This window comes from Leptodactylus fuscus, chromosome 3, assembly GCF_031893055.1.
Source record: "Leptodactylus fuscus isolate aLepFus1 chromosome 3, aLepFus1.hap2, whole genome shotgun sequence".
NCBI classification, from domain to species: domain Eukaryota; kingdom Metazoa; phylum Chordata; class Amphibia; order Anura; family Leptodactylidae; genus Leptodactylus; species Leptodactylus fuscus.
The window spans coordinates 178210454-178231093 of record NC_134267.1 but is presented as its reverse complement, the minus strand read 5'-3'; the positions used below and the strand labels follow the sequence as shown (position 1 = coordinate 178231093).

General features: G+C 44.9%; 1 protein-coding gene across 1 annotated transcript; it reads right to left on the bottom strand.

Moving 5' to 3' along the window:
* Positions 1–2350: 2350 nt before the first annotated feature.
* On the bottom strand, positions 2351–4800 carry CHST2 (carbohydrate sulfotransferase 2). The gene has a single exon (XM_075268826.1). It carries the CDS (start codon positions 4382–4384, stop codon positions 3116–3118), a length of 1269 nt encoding a protein of 422 aa, XP_075124927.1. The 5' UTR covers positions 4385–4800; the 3' UTR covers positions 2351–3115.
* Between the last annotated feature and the right edge of the window lie 15840 nt (positions 4801–20640).

The window sequence follows — 20640 nt, the reverse complement described above, 5'->3', positions numbered from 1 at the left end:
ACAAGTCTTGTTATGCAGATGCGCTTTTTTTTTTTTTTTTTTTTTAGAAAAATAGGCACATGGCCAAAAAAAGGTGCCCCTAAAATAACTGACGTGCTCAACATTAATCAAGGAATATCCACTGCCCAAAAGGCAAAGACAAAAAAAGACCCAACTGTGAAATTTTGTCTAATGTAGAGATTTCCCTAGAAGCAATCCTTCTAGGGAGAATGTTGTTTTTTTTATGTTGGCGTTCTATGAATTCGGAAGTACATAGTGGTAGAGAACTCATGCACCGTGATGGCAGATCTATTATTGGTTGGTACAAAATAAAGCCAATATATGGTCACATGCGTGAGTCCGGAGCCGCAGTTCAAACTTCTGCAGAAGGTCCTGAAGGGAGGAGAACTCGTTTGACCAAAATATTGCATAAGAGGCTAAACAGGTTTAGATAAGGAACAATGGAACAGAACTACTGAGTCTCTCAGATAACCTTAAAGTTTTTGTCTGATGAGGAAAAGTAGCAGGCGGATTCCCTGGCTAAAGCTGGACAGTGTTAATGACACATTGCAGATATCTTGTAAGTATATTTGGTAGGTTTTGCTATGGCTCACCTACAGATTTCTCTGTGGTCCACTATGCTAACTCAACCTGCACCTAGCAAAAGGTTGAAATCAGGACGTAAAACCCACAGAAACAAACGGCAGGCTGTGGATTTTAGGTGCAGTACGTAGAGATGTGTTTAGATCTCATTCACAGTGCTGCTTTAGTAGATTCCAGTGGGTTTACAGTCAGTCCAGGTCACAATGACTAACCTGCTCCGATCATGCATAGTTTACCCCGTTTTTCCCCTCCCTTAATAAGCCATTAATGGTTACTGTTAACATGAATGGCCAAGTAAATTAATAAAACCTGTGATAACATCCTGTAAAAGAAAAATTATGAATGCCTTTGCCAAGAGAATTAAACTTTCTGTGCATGGATCCTATGAATTTTAACAGGATTCATTAGTGATCTAATGTCTTAAGGGGCTGCAAGACAATTGTCAAGAAAAGCAAAGATTACTTCAAGCTGAATCTTTAGATTCATGAGCAGCAGCAACACAACTAGTTCTAGCAACTGTATATTCCTTGGCTGAAGTGTATGTCAATGTCTAGGACAGGGATCAATAACATTTGCAACTCCAGCTGCTATGGAACTACAACTTCCAGCATGGTCCATTCCCTTCTATGGGTGCTCCAGGAAGAGCAGAGCAATATGCATGCTTAGAGTTATAGTTCCACAAAAGCTGGTGTGTTAAAGATTGCCTAGCCATGGCCTCGCATATGGTACTATGCATTATACCTGAAAGGTAATGGCCATTAAACTGAAAATCTCTTGTCTACTGGCATATAATGCTCAGCTGAATTGCAGAGTAAAATGTGTCACTCAATACTGCATTTTTTTCTTAAAATAAAAGAGCATGCAGTTATTAAATTTTAAAAAGCACTGTGTGAACTCAGCCAAAATGTCTGTGGCTAGCCTTACAGTAACATTACTGAAATAACAGCTGGTTTCTGCTTAAATGACTGAGGATTTACAGGGCTGCTGAACCAATTTACAGCGTTCAGAGAATAATATGAAGAGAAGGCAAGTCAGGTAAAATTAAGACATAAAACAAGAAACATGGAAGAAGAATATACTCCAATAACTATTACTGTACTACAGACGGCATGGTACAGATTAGTTTTTAAAGAAGATGTAGAAGTAAATGCATTAACCTTGTTGGGTGCCAGGGAAGCTGATCGCAGACAATTTACTGACTGCTACTTTCTGCTAAACACTGGATTACCAATACAGAAAACAAAAGGTAATGGACATTGAACATGCTTGGTACATAAGAGCAGCATGAGAACAGAACTGTAAGAGTGCCAAATACCTGGCATAGTGCACAGAACAGACTGCTGAATTTGATCCCTCTGATACACATAATGAACACCTCAACAATAGTCATTTTGGTGAAAATCAGTCACATCTTGGACCACTTTAACCATTTCATCTTGACATATGTAAACAGAACACACAGCATAGGAAGGTAAAGTAGAATAAAAACCAGCTTTAGTAGTTTAGGATGTTCAGTCACGACAGCATTTTCTATGACATGTAGACATAGCATATAATGGCATCGACTGGATGCTGAACTTCAGATGATACATACTACATTGCTGTCATAACATAACCAAGTCACAATTAAGTTCAGACTTGCTTGATCTGGCAGCTTATTGCAGCCACTTCTCCCTGGGATCTCTAAGAGGAAGCAATTATTCTGCCATTACAAAATGTATTGTTCTTTGGAATAGTCAATAAAAAAAAAAAAAAAAAAACAACTTAGGTTTGGTTAAAATCCTACAAAATGTCAAGAATATGATAAAGCTGATTGTATAACAGACATTGCCATAAATTCACCATTCTCCAGCCTATGGACACATCATGCGAATAAAAAGTCATGAACACACAACTCACCGCTTTCCAAAAATGATCATAAATTATTGATTTTATTAACAGTAATTGTAACATGTAGCAGTTCTCCCACTGGGAATCCCATACAGTTCTGCCAGACCATTGCAGTTTCATGCAATGTGTGGTGCTTAGTTATTTCCAGTCGTATTTGGAAACAATATATAAATGTATTTACTGAAGGCAAAGACACTTGCAAACTATGTAACCAACATGTGAGTCAGCAGCATAAACAGTATCGAGATAATACAACAGGTTAAATCCCCCTATTGGGAGGGCAATACGTTGGCTGCCACAAGATAATCATCACTATGGAGCTGCCTCAGGATAATTATTTTATGGACACCAAACAGTAGAAGACTCCACACTTGGTCCTCAGGATCCACTACATGAAGACAGTCAGGGACAGAGCCACCTCACATGCCGTATAGTAGTTATGTCAGGGGGTCCTGAGGACACGTTAAATAGAATGCAAGCAAAAGTTCATCAAATACATGAAGTACCCCAGAAGATAAACTGTAGGAAAGATTGTTTACCATAAGGAAATACAGTAATGTACAGTAACAGTTGCAGACTTTTGGTACAGTAGTTGTCAGGTATGGGTTTATGCAGGCAACATGTCAATCCTAAATGATTGTCTTCATAACATCGGCTTCCTAAGCAATGACTTGCTAAAGTCTTTAACAGCTTCTTGACTGCTAACTGTCTGGTAACCCAAAAGGTCCATTGGTACCTGGCAATACTCTTCCACCTGCTTTATCTGCAGGAAAGTAAGTAATGTCCTCCAAGCACTGACAGCTTGGGTGGCGTTGCGAGCAGACACCACAAATGGTTTAGATGAGTAGCCTGAGCCACTAGTCATGTTTAGTGAAAACTTCTCTATTTCTGGGCTTACAGACAAGTTGACAAATCCATAGACCTGTCTTAAGGTCTTTATGGGATCCATAACAAGATCCTCATACCTAACTACCATGTAGTTACCCTTGAGCCAGCTCGGGGGGTTGAGCGCAGTCCTTAGGGTCTTGCCCATGCTGCTACATATTACCTCCATGGCACCTATGGCGTGATAGTCAGAACCATCTTTCTTGTTAAGTTTGTGTCCAGGATCTATAAAGGGAACCCTACGAATCCTAGGGTCCCTGCTACGAACCACCTGAAGGCTCTCTCGGATCAATCCATGTCTAGACTTTATCCTGGAGTTGGCTACTGCCCGGGGATCCCTAACTAAATGGATGACCTTCAAGTCCAGGGAAGGGTCTACCATCAATGGGGCCAGCACGTTGATGTCAAAAATCCTTACCCCTTTAATGACTATGGTGTTGTACTTGTGGCACTCTTCCTCCAGCATGCTCAGGCTTTGAGGAGGACATTTCTTACACACTTTATCATCCACCAAACCCACCACATCCTTCTTATAGGCCGAGCAGATAGGGGAGGAGCAGATGACCTTGTTGGTGGAAGCTCCGAAGATGCCCAGGGTGCTGATGTTCTTTGCCCCTGCAGTGTTGTACAGCTGGAGGGCAGACAAGTCACACCGGTAGAGAGCGCTGAGGAGATCGCGGGCAGCACCCTGCAGAGACATGGCATCCCCAGGGTACAGCTTCTGCCAGACGTGCCACACCGGCTCGTAGAGGAAGAAGACCTCGGGGTTCTGGTTGAAGAGCTCCCCAAAGAAGGACGAGCCGGACCTCCAGGTGGTGAAGACATAGACCAGCTGCCTCTTCCTTGGCGGGGAGGGTCGGTACAGGTAGCGGATGTCGGAGCGGGTCTGGTAGGGGGTGTACCTCACCTGATCGTTGCACTGCTGGGGCTCCTTGTGCCACTTGTCCATCAGGTTGAGCATGGTGAGGACCAGCAGCAGGATGTAGCCCAGGCACAGGATGATCGCCTTCCTGCGGAACACTTTCATCCTGGGCACCGGGGAGGGGGCGGCTGCTGGGGGGAGATTATCTGGAGGACCGCAGGACCCAGCAGCTTGGAGAACTGTTGCTCACTAATCCCCTCCGGCTGCTGCATGCGAGGCCATCAGGAAAGTTTGGGCACTTGAGTATCATGTTAGGGGCAGCTGCCCCATGGCCCTTCCTCGGCAGGAAGTCGGCGCTGTGTCGTGATCACGATCTGTCGTGACTGCAGGCGCCGATCATGACGCACAATCTGCTCCTTCTGGAAGGAAATCCCACTAATCACCTTCCGGCTGAATGATGCAGGAGCCGCGCAAACTTCTCGTCAGACCCCTGCAACAATGTAACATGGCATCGCCCGCTCAATGGTGCCTGGACCGCTTTATAAGGCACTGGAGGATGCCATCGGTGAGCGGAGGGGGGTGAGCTCGCAGCCCTCCACCCCTTATATAATGTCCTGGTCCCTGCTCAGGCAGCTTCGCAGCAGAAGGAATCCGTGCAGCGGCGACCACAGACTGCCTGGCTCTCAGCAGAACATGGAGATACAGATGCTTAGGCTACGGCAGGCTGCACGGCCATTGGTGGAGAGCGCCGCCACTCTGCTCATAGACACGCCCCTCCTAGGCTATAAAGGCCACGCCCCCTTTCTCTGCAGTTCAGTCGCTGTCGCTCCTTATTCCTATGGAGGGGCAGACGCCTTAGGATCACTGCATGGGAAAGCGCGGGCTGCAGCTCCAGTAGCTGCATGTCTGAGGCAATTTACAGCAATGAAGAATTCGCCTTTATGGAGGATTCTGCTCCTTAATAAGTCTGCCTGTAAGAACAGGAGTTCTGCAAATCTCCTCAGCCTCAGTGATAAATATGTGCTGGCTTTTATGCCATTTATAGAGAGAATTCACAACTACATCTTCAGTAGATAGAAACCAATGGCTGTGACCTGGGAAATATTACAGTCAGTGCTTAGTTATAGAATTGTACCTGGAAAAGCTGGGTGACAATTTATATGCCCACCACTGGAGGTCTGGCCACATAAGGGAAGACCAAAGACGTACTGATAGGGGATTTAGAGTGTGAGCCCTATATGGGACAGTGACTGACAATGTCTGTAAAGCGCTGCGGAATATGATGGCGCTATATAAGTAAGCGTAATAAATAAGGGAACAAGGCCTAGAAGGATGAGACATAAGACAGTCCTACACTTCACAGATACCTCACTGCCTCAGTCCTGACTTGTCCTTAAAGGAATAAGCCACTTTCTAACATTAATGGCCTAGGATAGGTCCAACACCCGGGACCCCTGGGATGGTGCGGCTCCTAGTAATGTTTACAAGCCAAGGCCCAGCTGTTCACTCACCAAAGTGTAGTGCTGCTCCATAGACTTCATTGGAGCATTGCTGCAGTACCTAAAGCACCGTTATAAATTGTATGGTGAGTGAGCAGCGCAGCCCCCAGCATGTAAACATTACAAGGTAGCTGCACTGTCCCCAAGCAGCTGATCTGGGAGGTGGTCCCAGATGTCAGACCTAGAGATGAGCGAACACTGTTCGGAACAGCACGCTCCCATAGAAATGAATGGAAGCAGCCGGCACGCGGGGGCTAATCTGCGTGCCAGGTGCTTCCATTCATTTCTATGGGAGCGTGCTGTTCGGATCGGCTGATCCGAACAGTGTTCGCTCATCTCTAGTCAGACCCTTAGGATAGGCTATCAATATTAGAAAGTGCATGACCCTTTAATGGTCTCTACTTTCATGGCCTTGCAGTGAAGAGTCACACAGGACAAATGACCTCAGCAGCCTCTTTATCTTCTGAATGCCAATCTGCTTGGTTACACAGTGATAAGAACAAAAGTAATGAAGAAACTTTGGAACCTTTTTTAAAAAAAATAAATATAGAATTCTAAACGCCTGAAAGAAACAGTATACCTAGCGAATGAAACAAATGGCATGGAATGAAAAAAAAAAGTGAGGGAAAAAAAAGCCAGAAAAAAACAAAACACGCTGTTTCATAACTCCCAGTTGTCCTACAGCTAATATTTGACTTGTATTTTATGCCCCAAAAATGTGAATGAGGACATGCTGTGGGCAGGGCCAATTGTATGGCATAATTGATAGCTGAAATCTATGCCAGTTACAAGTTTGTGTAGATTTCAGTATTTGTGCATGGACTCTATAAGGATTAAAGGGATCCTATCAGTCAGACACAATTTTATCTAAGTAACACATCGGAATAGCCTTAAGAAAGAATATTCTTCTCCTACCTTTCGTCGTCTTCTACGTGCCGCCGTTCGCCTACAATCCCGGTTCTTGTCGATATGCAAATTAGTTCTTTTGCAGCACTGGGGGCGGGCCCCAGCGCTCAGACAGCACTGGAGGCATCCCCAATACTGCCAGAGAACTCTCTCCAGCGATGCCTCCATCTTCAACAGCAACTGCGTCTTCTTCCAGCTGGGTTCACACTCCGCTCTTGTGCGCATGCACAGTACGCTCCTGTAGTTCTCCGTTGTAAAATTTACTTGAGAAAGGAGCCTAGAGTTCTGAAACTTTGTAATCTGTCATCATTATTAGTTAGCCATTAAAAAGGTATCAACTACTGAAGGCTATCAAGTTTTTTTTGTTTTTTTTTTATATCTCATCTCTACTAGGCAGCCTTTGTAGAGGACTACTTGACATAACTTCCCCAATAGAAATTCAACAGTGTGCTCATCTGGTCTTACCCTGTTTCCCCAAAAATAAGACAAACCCCCCCCCCCCCCTTCACCTTCTGGATCACATACAACCGGCAGTCATGCCGGCGCTCCGCTAAGGAAGCATCAGCATGACTGCCGATTGTTCCCCGCTCCAGCCGCTGCATAAGACATCCCCCAAAAATAAGAAAGGTCATATATTTCGTTAGATAGTTAATTATAAGAAACTGTCTTATTTTCGGGGAAACAGGGTAGACTGGAAACACACATGCAGTTTTTGAAACCAAAGCCACAAGTGGAATTCTTAAAGGGGAAGTTTAAAAGAAAGAATTAGGTTGGGTTCACTCTAGATTTTTCTATTGTGTTTACATGTCCTGTTTTTCCTTTTTTTCTTATAAAAAGGAGGTGTTAAACAGGAGAGTGCAAGAGGCGGCCTATGCTATAGCATGCTGTTTCCGTAGACTTGCATTGTACAAGACAAAACAATCTCAAGATCCTGCTGTTCAACAGGACATAGAAATGAGACGGCTTCCATATGTCACATTTAAATAGGACGGAAACTCCATTGAAAAACCTATGGATCTGTTCACTGGGAGAACAAACAAACTCATTGCAAATGTTGTCTTTGGTTGGATTCAAACTTAAGACTCCAGCGCTGCAAGGCTACAGAGCTAACCATCAAAACAAGTCATTCCCTATGCATAGGATACTGGATAACTTGTAGATCGGTGGGGGTCTAACTGCTCAGACACCCACTGATTTGCAAAAGGAGAACATTTGTCCCCTAGTCTGAATGGATTGGTAGTTAGGCAGTGCACGCACCGAACCATTAATTTCAATTGGAGTGCCAGAGAGTCTTCTAAGTGGTCTGACCTGACAGATCGGCAAGTTATCCCTATGGGTAGGGAATACCTTGCTTTGGTGGGAAAACCCCTTTAAGTTCATGTTTTTCCAATTGCCTGAATGGAAATATCATCCAATGCCACAAACAATTCTAACAATGAGAGTCTAGCCCTCCCAAGGGACCTTGAGCTGGAGACCACAAGCGTCAGCATACAATCTAATACTGAAAACTGGAGTTTCTTATGGAAATGTCTTGCAGCTGATTCAGTAGTCACGTGCTGCAGGAAATCGAGAGTACTCGCCAGGGGAAATGCTCAATTCTCAGTTTCTACCTCAAAACTGTGAAGAGTTTCTAGGATTCAAATGCTTTGTAATGGGGCTTTACCCCGAGGACGCAGGGTAGTTTGTACGTTAATTCTTGGTGACTTTTTTTTCGTATATTCCCTCCCCGCCTTCCAAAATTCATAACTTTTTTATTTTTCTGTCAACATAGCTATGTGAAGGCTTAATCTTTGCATGATGAGTTGTACTTTCATTTGCCACCATTTTGGGGAACATATATTTTAATTAGCTTTTATTAATGATTTTGAGGGTCCATGTGAAATAACACACAATTCTATTCTAAGTATTTGCATTTTGTTTTTACAGCGTTCACTCTGTATTAAAATTGACATGGCAGCTTTGTCCAGCGGGTCATTACGACTACAGCAAATGCATATTTATATTGGTTTTTGTTAAGTTTTACCACTTTTACAAATAAACTTCACTTTTTAAAAATAAACAATTTTCCTGTGGTCAATTTATTCTGACACCTATAACATTTTTAACTGCTTGTTGATGGTGGTAGGTAAGGGCTCTTTATTTGCGGGATAAGTTGCACTTGTTATTGGTGCCAAAATTTGATATGTATGACTTTTTGATCACTTTTAATTGATATTCTTTGGAGAAAGCAAAGTGATCAAAATATGTTAAGCTGTGCTTTTTTTTTTTTTACAGTGTTAAATGACGCTATTTTTGGATCGTTGGTGCTTGGGATACCTATCATGTTAATTTTTAATGTTTTTTTAAAAAAGATATAAAAAGTGTTTTTTTTTTTTTATTTTTTATTGTTTGCTTATTATTGTGGATTTTAAATTTATTTATTTTTTCTTACTTTTTACATCTCCCACAAGGGGACTTGAAGCTGGGATCTCAGATCATGGGTACAGTGTACTCAGGGGCGTAACTACCATAGAGGTAGCGGAGGCGGCTGCCACAGGGCCCGGGCCATTAGGGGGCCTGGTGACAGGGGCCACTATTGGGGATAATACTGTGTGCAGGGGCCACTACTAGGGATAATACTGTGTTCAGGGGCCACTATGGTGCATAATACTGTGTGCAGGGACACTATGGGGGATAATACTGTGTGCAGGGGCCACTATTGGGGATAATACTGTATTCAGGGGCCACTATGGGACATAATACTGTGTGCAGGGGCCACTATGGGGGATAATACTGTGTGAAGGGGCCACTAAGGGACATAATACTGTATGCAGGGGCCACTAATGGACATAATACTGTGTGCAGGGCTTACTAAGGGACATAATAGAGTGCGGAGGAGGGGGTCAGTCGAGGTCTTCAGCGTCGGTTGGGGGGGGCCCCATGCCAAAAGTTCGCCACGGGGCCCCGCCATTCCTAGTTACGCCACTGAGTGTACTGCAATACATAGTATTGCAGAACATCGCACATTTGTTCCTAAGAGAACTGTGCATAGGTAGACTGCCATGGCAAGCCCATGAAACCCGCAATCTTATTGCGGGAGATCCAAGAGGCAATGGTGGGGGACGATGTCGCTATGGAGCACAGCATTCAGGGGGTTTATTACGACTTCAGCAACTGGTCCCGGCCCTTGGCTGTGTTACAAAACTTACAGTGCCGTACTAATACATTATAGTTAATGCTCAGAGCGATGTAGTAGTATAGCGCAGTGCGGGAAGGGGTTAATGTTTACACTGCCCCCTGTTTACTGATTCCCAGCTCCCCCATTCTCTATAAACTTTGATAGGTGACTATAAATGCCCTCTACATCCTTAAGGTGGGTCGTACCTATCTACAAAATCTGGGAATGCCCCTCATTAAAATCAATAGACTGGAAAACTCCATTAAGGCCTCTTGCAGACGACCGTGGCCGTGATCAGTGCGCTGAGTATTTCACGGATAGCACTCTGACCCATGCATTTCTTTTTTTTTTTTTTAAACTGTAATTTTTATTAAATTTTTAACAAAATACACAACCATACAAAATAGACATAAGAAATACAATAATACAAAGGAAAAGCCTGAAACAACCTGACCCATGCATTTCTATGGGCCCATGCACATCACCGTGAATTACATGGTCACGTGTGTGGGCCAACAGTCCGGGCTGCAAAATATAGAACAGGTCCTGTCCTAATTTGTCTGTCCTAATCCCTCGCTTCCGTGGCTCCTTTTCATTTAATGAAAGGGGCCTCGGAAGTACGCAGTGGCGTAACTACCACGGAGGCAGCAGAGGCAGCTGCCACAGGGCCCAGGACATCAGGGGCCCGGTGACAGCTGCTACCGCTGCTATCATTATTCTCGGAGGTCTTTTCGGACCCCCGAGTATAATGATCGGGGCCCCCTGTTGGTGGAATACTTTCCACCAACAGGGGGCCCCGAAGCTGCAGCAACGGCTGAGACACAGGAGCTGCAGCTCTGGCTCCTGTCAGCGCTTCAGGACGCTCCCCCCTCCCTTTCTCTGCCTGTCCTCTGCCCACCAATGAGAGGAGGAGGCGGGGCTTATCCCTGCCGAGCTCCTGCCGTCCTGCACTGAAGAGGAAGAAAGGAAGAAGGAAAATGAAACTAAAGATACACAGGTACATACTGGAGTTACTATACTAATATCAGGCATTTGGGGTGATTACTTTTGTTTTAGTAGCTCCATGTGCCTCATATTAATAGCAGTTAACCCTATCATGTCCCTCACATTAACCCCTGTGTGCCTCACCATAAGAGTTACTAATATGTGAGACATATGGGGGTAATAGTAATGAAGATACTTTATTATTACCTGCATGTCTCTCACATATCAGTAACTCTTATGGTGAGGCACACAGGGGTTAATGTGAGGGACATGATGGGGTTAACTGCTATTTATATGAGGCACATGGAGTTACTAAATTGTAATGCACATGACCAGATTTTTTATCCACAATTGTCCTGGTATAGCGGTCAGCGGGTCAGGTGACAGTATTTAGTCCTGCAGGGGCCACTATGGGACATAATACGGTGTGCAGGGGCCACTATGGGGTATAATACTGTGTGCAGGGGCCACTATGGGACATAATACTGTGTGCAGGGGACACTATGGGACATAATACAGTGTGCAGGGGCCACTATGGGACATAATAGAGTGCGCAGGAATGCGTAGGAGGGACTCGGTCGAGATCTTCGGTGTCGGGGGGGGCCCCATGTCAAAAGTTCGCCACGGGGCCCCGCCATTCCTAGTTACGCCACTGGAAGTACGGCCAGTGCACGGGTGACATCCACGTGTTCACCATGCATGGCCATGCCTTTAATTCACGGTGGGCCAGAAGCACAGGGTTGTCTGCAGCCTGCCTAAGTCTGTAGGAGTTATGGAGAAAGCCAAGCAGTTGTGGATATGCTATAAATCTTTAGATAAGAATTCCCCTTTAATATTTAATCAACTATTGGAAGAGAAAATACCTGAATGTAATATGACAAATAGCAAACTGTAAGTCAGACCAATCAAATTTCCCCTTCTAGCTGTAATAGGATGGAGAACTGTTCACAAGCACATTCCGCTTCATGATAGATTGTGCTATAAAGCATACAGAAACTGAATAATAATTTTTTGTTTGCACAATTTTCAGAAACATCCCCAAGAAATGCCTAAGTCCACATCTGCCAAATGTCCAGAGTCTAATGAATTGATGCCAGATAATAACTGGGTTGATTTTTTCATAGCTTATACATGGAGCATCAGCAGTGCTGAGTACAGACTATTCAAGGCTTCGCGGGCTCAGCTCCCAAGAGTTTATGCTATGCTGGGATTAGAATACATACATGAAACACAAGGTAATTGACATAATTAATATGCCGGGCGCTGTCCCATATGTCCTGGAGGCTTGTATACACCATATGTTATATCATAAGCTTTAGTTTAGTGATGGTGTAATATTATAGGTGCCTGTTAGGACGCTAAGCTGTGATAGGCAGCCAGGCTGGAAGCAATCATGAAAATAGATGATAGCCAGGGATGATATATTAACAAATATGAGGAATGAATGTGACGTGTGCAGTAGTATACTCCATGCTGACTACACGTCATTAACACATGTAAGACGTGCAAAAGGAAGGATTACAAATTGCCAAGTCAGTCTGCAATTTGCATAGAACATGTATATTACACAGTAGCAATGTAGTTACACTAAAATATGTCCAACTTGGTTATATTAAGGTGTAGGACACAGCCGCTCCACAGTGTATACTGGAATCAGTGAAGTATTGAATATAATAACATATTTAGTTACAACAGATCTTCTCAAATGTTTTTGACTCAGATGTCATCTGTCAATCTGTTGTAATGCTGGGCCCTCATCAGCACAAAAATAGTATCATGGAATGCCAAACAATCACCTCTGTACTATAAACATAATATCCTTATCAGTTGCCCTCCCACCAACCTTCCCCAATAGCAGGTCTAGTCTCTTCACCTCAAGCTCATTTGCAATAGTATTTTCTCCAAATAAGGCCTGGTTTACATCTGCATTCGGTACTCCAATTGTGGAGTCTGCTTGGAGATCCCCCGAATGGAAAACCGAATGCATTAAAAAGCGGTTAGATAAGAAAGCACACGGACCCCATATACAATAATGAGGTCCATGTGTTTTCCGTGCAGTGACTGCACAAATCATGCAGAGAGAAAAGTGCTGCAAGTACTATTACTGCAAGCATGTATATGTAAGTAATAACACACGCACACATATATAAATTATATATATATATATATATATATATATACATACACACTCTCGCACACAATCTAAATTAATCTAAAGATTTTGAAGTCCCAGTCTTACCCCGGGTCAGATCAATATATGAGTGGGGCATACAACACTGTGAACAAGTGAAACACGTTTTGAAGTTTCCCTGTATGCACAATGATCTACCCCAGACATGCACCGGATTAATACTCAGACCCAATCCTGTCTCATGCCCAGGACTGTGATGCGTGGTGGTAGTGAGTCTGCCTTGTGGTCCCGGCTCCTTCATTGAAGTGTATTGGTCTGTGGAAAGCATGCACAAGGATTGTCATATGCATTTAGCCAGTGCTGTGTCCCTGCTGCTGTAAAACAACATACAGTAAAATATACCAAAGATGCTGAAGAATTTTTTTTAAAAGGATGAAGATATATTATATGAACCTGCCTCTTGCCAGCTGTTACAATAGGGAACACACCAATTATTACCAGTCAGAAAGATTCCTATACATGGCAGATTGGAAGGGTTAAAATAGGAAAAAGACTGACATGCCAGTAAGATCTAAGCAATGGTGGATGTGAGTGTGGCCAGCAGAGGGCAGTGTCAGTGTATTAGCAGAGCAATACAGTAGTTTGAATGAAATACAACTTTACATATAAAACTGAACACATATTAAAGGGGTCGTCCAACTGAAGAAGGAGCATCCATGGAATGAGTCGGACAACTCAGTGTCTATGTTCACAAATGATTATTCAGACCTATAATTCTTTTCCATTCAGTCTGCAACATATGACATTTTGAGACAATCACCAAATCACTGCTGGTCTTGTGATCAATTCAGTTAAGTTTCTGTTTGTTTTTATTTAAAAAAAATAAATAAATTATTAATTTTCAAAAATATTATTAATGAGTAAATGAAAAGCGAATCATGTCATGCACAAGAAAAAGAAAAAAAAAAAAACAAGAGGGGAGGAGGGAGAGGATTCTAAAAACCTGAGGAAAAAGCATCCAACAGTTGGGGAGTTCAGAGACTACGAAGAATGCAATACGTATCCCATGGATTCCAAATGCAATGGAAGGCATCCGTTGTGTTGTTAAGCAGTGAGGAATTCTAGGCTCCGTATATCCTTGACACAAGACAAGGTTCTGTTTTTTTGGCACGTTATTTGTTCACCAGTGTGCAGAGATACAACACAGTTTTAACAATATATGAAATCCTGGTCGTCTGACTACACAGTATAGTGGCCCTTACTATCAGGATGTAGGCCTAGTGCCTATAACCTGAAAAAAAACAAAAAACATTTAATACCGGACCTTTGGGTGTAGCTCCTCAGAGTCAGCCATGTCTCAGTGATGATCTGCTTTTCCTCAGGAGTATTCCCAGCTGACACCTAATGAGGTTCATTAAGCAACCCAAACCTTGAATTTCCCTTCTATACAGTGTCACTTGTATAGCTGCATCGACACATATCCCACCCCCTTAGGGCTCATGCAAATGGAGTAAACGCACACTAATTTTTGCATAATACACGTGTAAAGAATACATGTGTAAGAATCAGACTTCCATTGACTTCAATGACATTTTTTACACATGTAAAAAACGTGCAAAAAAAACCGCACGTTTTTTACTCATGTAAAAAATGTGGTACTATTCCGTTATCGGGCCAGCAGAGCTTATCAGCACCAGCATCGGGACAGCAGCAGTCAGCATTTCAGCATTGGGAATGACATCTGAGGACTGACTGCTGGCCCGATGCTTGTGCCCAGCTCTCCTTCCATCTGCCCGTACCCCTCTCTGGCCCAGCTCTCCTTCCATCTGCCCCTCTCCCCGCCACGTGACTAGGCTTGACCGACATTACTAGTCGCCGGGACGCTGCAGGAAGTTTGTCCCTCTGGGTCACCATAGCTCCCCGCCGTTACTATGGTCAGCGCATCCCTGAATCTCCGCCGCCACTTTCAGGACCCTTTATTGAGCCCCGGTGTGTGCTATTTTTTTCCTTCCGGTCTCCGTTCTCTGTGCCGGCCATGGCTTCCAGTGCGAGCGTCTTTCTTTCCTCCTGAACGCTAATGGCCAGAATGAGAGCGCCGAGGTGAGGCCTAGTCGAGTGGCAGGGAGAGGGGGTACGGGGCAGATGTAAGAAGAGCTGGGGGGCAGCACTGGGAGGATGGATGGGGGCATTGATGTACTGGTTACTAGAGACAGGGCGCCAGCATCGGGCCAGCAGTCAGTCCTTGGGGCGGGCCAGAGAGGGGTACAGGGCAGATGGAAGGAGAGCTGGGCACAAGCATCGGTCCAGCAGTCAGTCCTCAGATGTCATTCCCGATGCTGAAATGCTGACTGCTGCTGTCCCAATGCTGGTGCTGGTAAGCTCTGCTGGCCCGATAACGGAATAGTACCAAAAATGTAATTGAAGTCAATGGGAGTCTGATTTTTACATGTGTAATCTTTACACGTGTCTTGTGCAAAAATGAGCATGCGTTTACTCCGTGTGCATGAGCCCTTACATGTATTATCTATGGAAACAGTTCTCACCCATCCAGATATTCAGACAGTGAAACTCTGCCCATCATCTTCGTACCTTTTATGTGGGACTCCTGTGTACTGTCCCTTTTAGGCAGCTGACAGGCGCCCTCTGCAGGGGATTTTTTCTAGGAATAGAATTTTGTAGGGTTATCTGGAATACTATCCCACAACTGTCAGACACACAGAAAATCTCTGCCCAGTATGAACTCTACATCTGGTTCTGGACATTTTATAAGGACATGTTTTACAACCCCAAAACAAGTTTTAAATTCATTCAGATTTATCTTACCAGTCTCTGCTAGGCTGTTGAGAAACATGATAATGTCTGGGAGATCTCTTGGTGACAATTCAGATTGATCGACAGTGTGACTCCACCTGGTTCCATTTACCTGCAGGTTTGCTGGCCTCTCAGGCTTATTATGGCTCTTTAGCTGTAAGCAAACACTTTTTAGGAACATAGAGCCTCTTGGCAGTAAGATATTCATATGTAGGCTATGGATGCTCGTGAGCTGCATTTCTTTGCAGTGAAGTTCCACTACTAGTCGGTTAGGCAAACATAAGCAGAGTTTTGTTGTGCCGCACTCCACTGGCTACACCTCCTGAGGACTATGTATATGACTAGAGATGAGCGAACAGTGTTCTATCGAACACATGTTCGATCGGATATCAGGGTGTTCGCCATGTTCGAATCGAATCGAACACCACGTGGTAAAGTGCGCCAAAATTCGATTCCCCTCCCACCTTCCCTGGCGCCTTTTTTGCACCAATAACAGCGCAGGGGAGGTGGGACAGGAACTACGACACCGGGGGCATTGAAAAAAATTGGAAAAAGTCATTGGCTGCCGAAATCAGGTGACCTCCATTTTAGACGAATAGTGGATTTCAAATCCGGGTCATATGAGAATGTGAACTTTGTGACTATGAGACAGGGATAGCTGTACAGGCAGGGATAGCTAGGGATAACCTTTATTTAGGGGGGAATGTTATTAAAAATAACTTTTTGGGGCTCTATCGGGTGTGTAATTGTGATTTTTGTGAGATAAACTTTTTCCCATAGGGATGCATTGGCCAGCGCTGATTGGCCGAATTCCGTACTCTGGCCAATCAGCGCTGGCCAATGCATTCTATTAGCTTGATGAAGCAGAGTGTGCACAAGGGTTCAAGCGCACCCTCGGCTCTGATGTAGCAGAGCCGAGGCTGCACAAGGGTTCAAGCGCACCCTCGGCTCTGATGTAGGAGAGCCGAGGGTGCACTTGAACCCTTGTGCACCCTCAGCTCTGCTACATCAGAGCCGAGGGTGCGCTTGAACCCTTGTGCACACTCTGCTTCATCAAGCTAATAGAATGCATTGGCCAGCGCTGATTGGCCAATGTATTCTATTAGCCTGATGAAGTAGAGCTGAATGTGTGTGCTAAGCACACACATTCAGCTCTACTTCATCGGGCTAATAGAATGCATTGGCCAGCGCTGATTGGCCAGAGTACGGAACTCGACCAATCAGCGCTGGCTCTGCTGGAGGAGGCGGAGTCTAAGATCGCTCCACACCAGTCTCCATTCAGGTCCGACCTTAGACTCCGCCTCCTTCGGCAGAGCCAGCGCTGATTGGCCGAAGGCTGGCCAATGCATTCCTATGCGAATGCAGAGACTTAGCAGTGCTGAGTCAGTTTTGCTCAACTACACATCTGATGCACACTCGGCACTGCTACATCAGATGTAGCAATCTGATGTAGCAGAGCCGAGGGTGCACTAGAACCCCTGTGCAAACTCAGTTCACGCTAATAGAATGCATTGGCCAGCGCTGATTGGCCAATGCATTCTATTAGCCCGATGAAGTAGAGCTGAATGTGTGTGCTAAGCACACACATTCAGCACTGCTTCATCAAGCCAATACAATGCATTAGCCAGTGCTGATTGGCCAGAGTACGGAATTCGGCCAATCAGCGCTGGCCAATGCATTCTATTAGCCCGATGAAGTAGAGCTGAATGTGTGTGCTAAGCACACACATTCAGCACTGCTTCATCAAGCCAATACAATGCATTAGCCAGTGCTGATTGGCCAGAGTACGGAATTCGGCCAATCAGCGCTGGCTCTGCTGGAGGAGGCGGAGTCTAAGATCGCTCCACACCAGTCTCCATTCAGGTCCGACCTTAGACTCCGCCTCCTCCAGCAGAGCCAGCGCTGATTGGCCGAATTCCGTACTCTGGCCAATCAGCACTGGCTAATGCATTGTATTGGCTTGATGAAGCGGTGCTGAATGTGTGTGCTTAGCACACACATTCAGCTCTACTTCATCGGGCTAATAGAATGCATTGGCCAATCAGCGCTGGCCAATGCATTCTATTAGCGTGAACTGAGTTTGCACAGGGGTTCTAGTGCACCCTCGGCTCTGCTACATCAGATTGCTACATCTGATGTAGCAGTGCCGAGTGTGCATCAGATGTGTAGTTGAGCAAAACTGACTCAGCACTGCTAAGTCTGCATTCGCATAGGAATGCATTGGCCAGCCTTCGGCCAATCAGCGCTGGCTCTGCCGGAGGAGGCGGAGTCTAAGGTCGGACCTGAATGGAGACTGGTGTGGAGCTATCTTAGACTCCGCCTCCTCCAGCAGAGCCAGCGCTGATTGGCCGAATTCCGTACTCTGGCCAATCAGCACTGGCTAATGCATTGTATTGGCTTGATGAAGCAGTGCTGAATGTGTGTGCTTAGCACACACATTCAGCTCTACTTCATCGGGCTAATAGAATGCATTGGCCAGCGCTGATTGGCCGAATTCCGTACTCTGGCCAATCAGCACTGGCTAATGCATTGTATTGGCTTGATGAAGCAGTGCTGAATGTGTGTGCTTAGCACACACATTCAGCTCTACTTCATCGGGCTAATAGAATGCATTGGCCAATCAGCGCTGGCCAATGCATTCTATTAGCGTGAACTGAGTTTTCACAGGGGTTCTAGTGCACCCTCGGCTCTGCTACATCAGATTGCTACATCTGATGTAGCAGTGCCGAGTGTGCATCAGATGTGTAGTTGAGCAAAACTGACTCAGCACTGCTAAGTCTGCATTCGCATAGGAATGCATTGGCCAGCCTTCGGCCAATCAGCGCTGGCTCTGCCGGAGGAGGCGGAGTCTAAGGTCGGACCTGAATGGAGACTGGTGTGGAGCGATCTTAGACTCCGCCTCCTCCAGCAGAGCCAGCGCTGATTGGCCGAATTCCGTACTCTGGCCAATCAGCACTGGCTAATGCATTGTATTGGCTTGATGAAGCAGTGCTGAATGTGTGTGCTTAGCACACACATTCAGCTCTACTTCATCGGGCTAATAGAATGCATTGGCCAATCAGCGCTGGCCAATGCATTCTATTAGCGTGAACTGAGTTTGCACAGGGGTTCTAGTGCACCCTCGGCTCTGCTACATCAGATTGCTACATCTGATGTAGCAGTGCCGAGTGTGCATCAGATGTGTAGTTGAGCAAAACTGACTCAGCACTGCTAAGTCTGCATTCGCATAGGAATGCATTGGCCAGCCTTCGGCCAATCAGCGCTGGCTCTGCCGGAGGAGGCGGAGTCTAAGGTCGGACCTGAATGGAGACTGGTGTGGAGCTATCTTAGACTCCGCCTCCTCCAGCAGAGCCAGCGCTGATTGGTCGAGTTCCGTACTCTGGCCAATCAGCACTGGCCAATGCATTTCTATGGGGAAAAGTTAGCTTGCGAAAATCGCAAACTGACAGGGATTTCCATGAAATAAAGTGACTTTTATGCCCCCAGACATGCTTCCCCTGCTGTCCCAGTGTCATTCCAGGGTGTTGGTATCATTTCCTGGGGTGTCATAGTGGACTTGGTGACCCTCCAGACACGAATTTGGGTTTCCCCCTTAACGAGTTTATGTTCCCCATAGACTATAATGGGGTTCGAAACCCATTCGAACACTCGAACAGTGAGCGGCTGTTCGAATCGAATTTCGAACCTCGAACATTTTAGTGTTCGCTCATCTCTATATATGACCTAACTGCTGACACCTGCAACACGAACTTCATCCCTGCTTTGGGTTACAGGCCCAGATGCCATTTTTTTTCCAGGCAGGTTAAATCTCTTTTCATGAAGTGAAATTACAACATCAAAATATCGGTCATGTGATTAGCCTCTATTCACATGAATGGATCGCAGCCATCTGACGGCCATGAATAAAACTGCTGATTATGATGTTCGTGTAAATATACAGTTCCACTTCAATCATTTGGCTGGGTATATGTTTTATATAGAAAAATGGTGCTCCATCCACCCATCATTTCTTCTTTTGGTTCAAATTAAGAGGTATTTCATCATCTTATTTAAGAAGTGCACCATGGTACCACTCTAGACTGCAACCCTTTAAGGTATAAGGTTATATTGTGCCATACACTGCCTCATGTTCTCCATGGCCGAGATTTACTATTGTGGTTAAAACTAGACAATGGCATTATCATGGTGCATTAAATATGGACTAAAATTTCAACATGCTAGAGATGTAGATGTAAACCAACTAAGAGGTGGTATAAACTTATGCTATACAGTCAAAAGATATGCCAGATTTATTATCCAGCCTTACCACCATGATAAATCTAGCAAATTTGCAGACTGGATGTCTGTATTGCACCTATTAGTAGATATTGCCCAGTATGTTCTGTGAGAGAGTGAAGGGTATGGTCTGGGAAGACAGGTATGTCCCAGCCAGGCAGCTAAAGGGTGTTTGGTAAAGACTCACACCAGGGAGGTCAGCTGACTAATCAGGCCCTAATAACAGTCTGAGTGTGAAGACTAGCAGGGTGGCACCACACTGACAGAGTTGAACTGTCCAGACCGGACCTCCAAAGCAGGTACTGTGCCACCCGTTGTTATTGCAAGGTGGGAGACTGGTAGCCAGTCTCCTGTATAGTCAGGGAAAAGTTTCCATACGTTTAAGTTAGTTTTCTCAGCCGAGAAGGATTTTGTTTTGTTTATCCTGTGGCTTTGCAAAAGCAGTGTATGCATTACATGTGAATAAAGCCTGAACTTGTGTGCAATCCAGTGTCTGTTTCCCTGTTTCCTGCACTGCTGCCGAGCATCTACCTGAGCGATTTCCCCACAGTTCCTAGAGCACATCACAACGTATCCGCATTACTATTGTCACTAAACTTATCACAACCTTACCTTTGCCTGTACCTTAAAGGGAACTTGTCATATTAAACATGTTGTC

Coding starts and splice junctions, on each gene's coding strand:
- CHST2 (XM_075268826.1), bottom strand. CDS start 4,384: ATGAAAGTGTTCCGCAGGAAGGCGATCATCCTGTGCCTGGGCTACATC.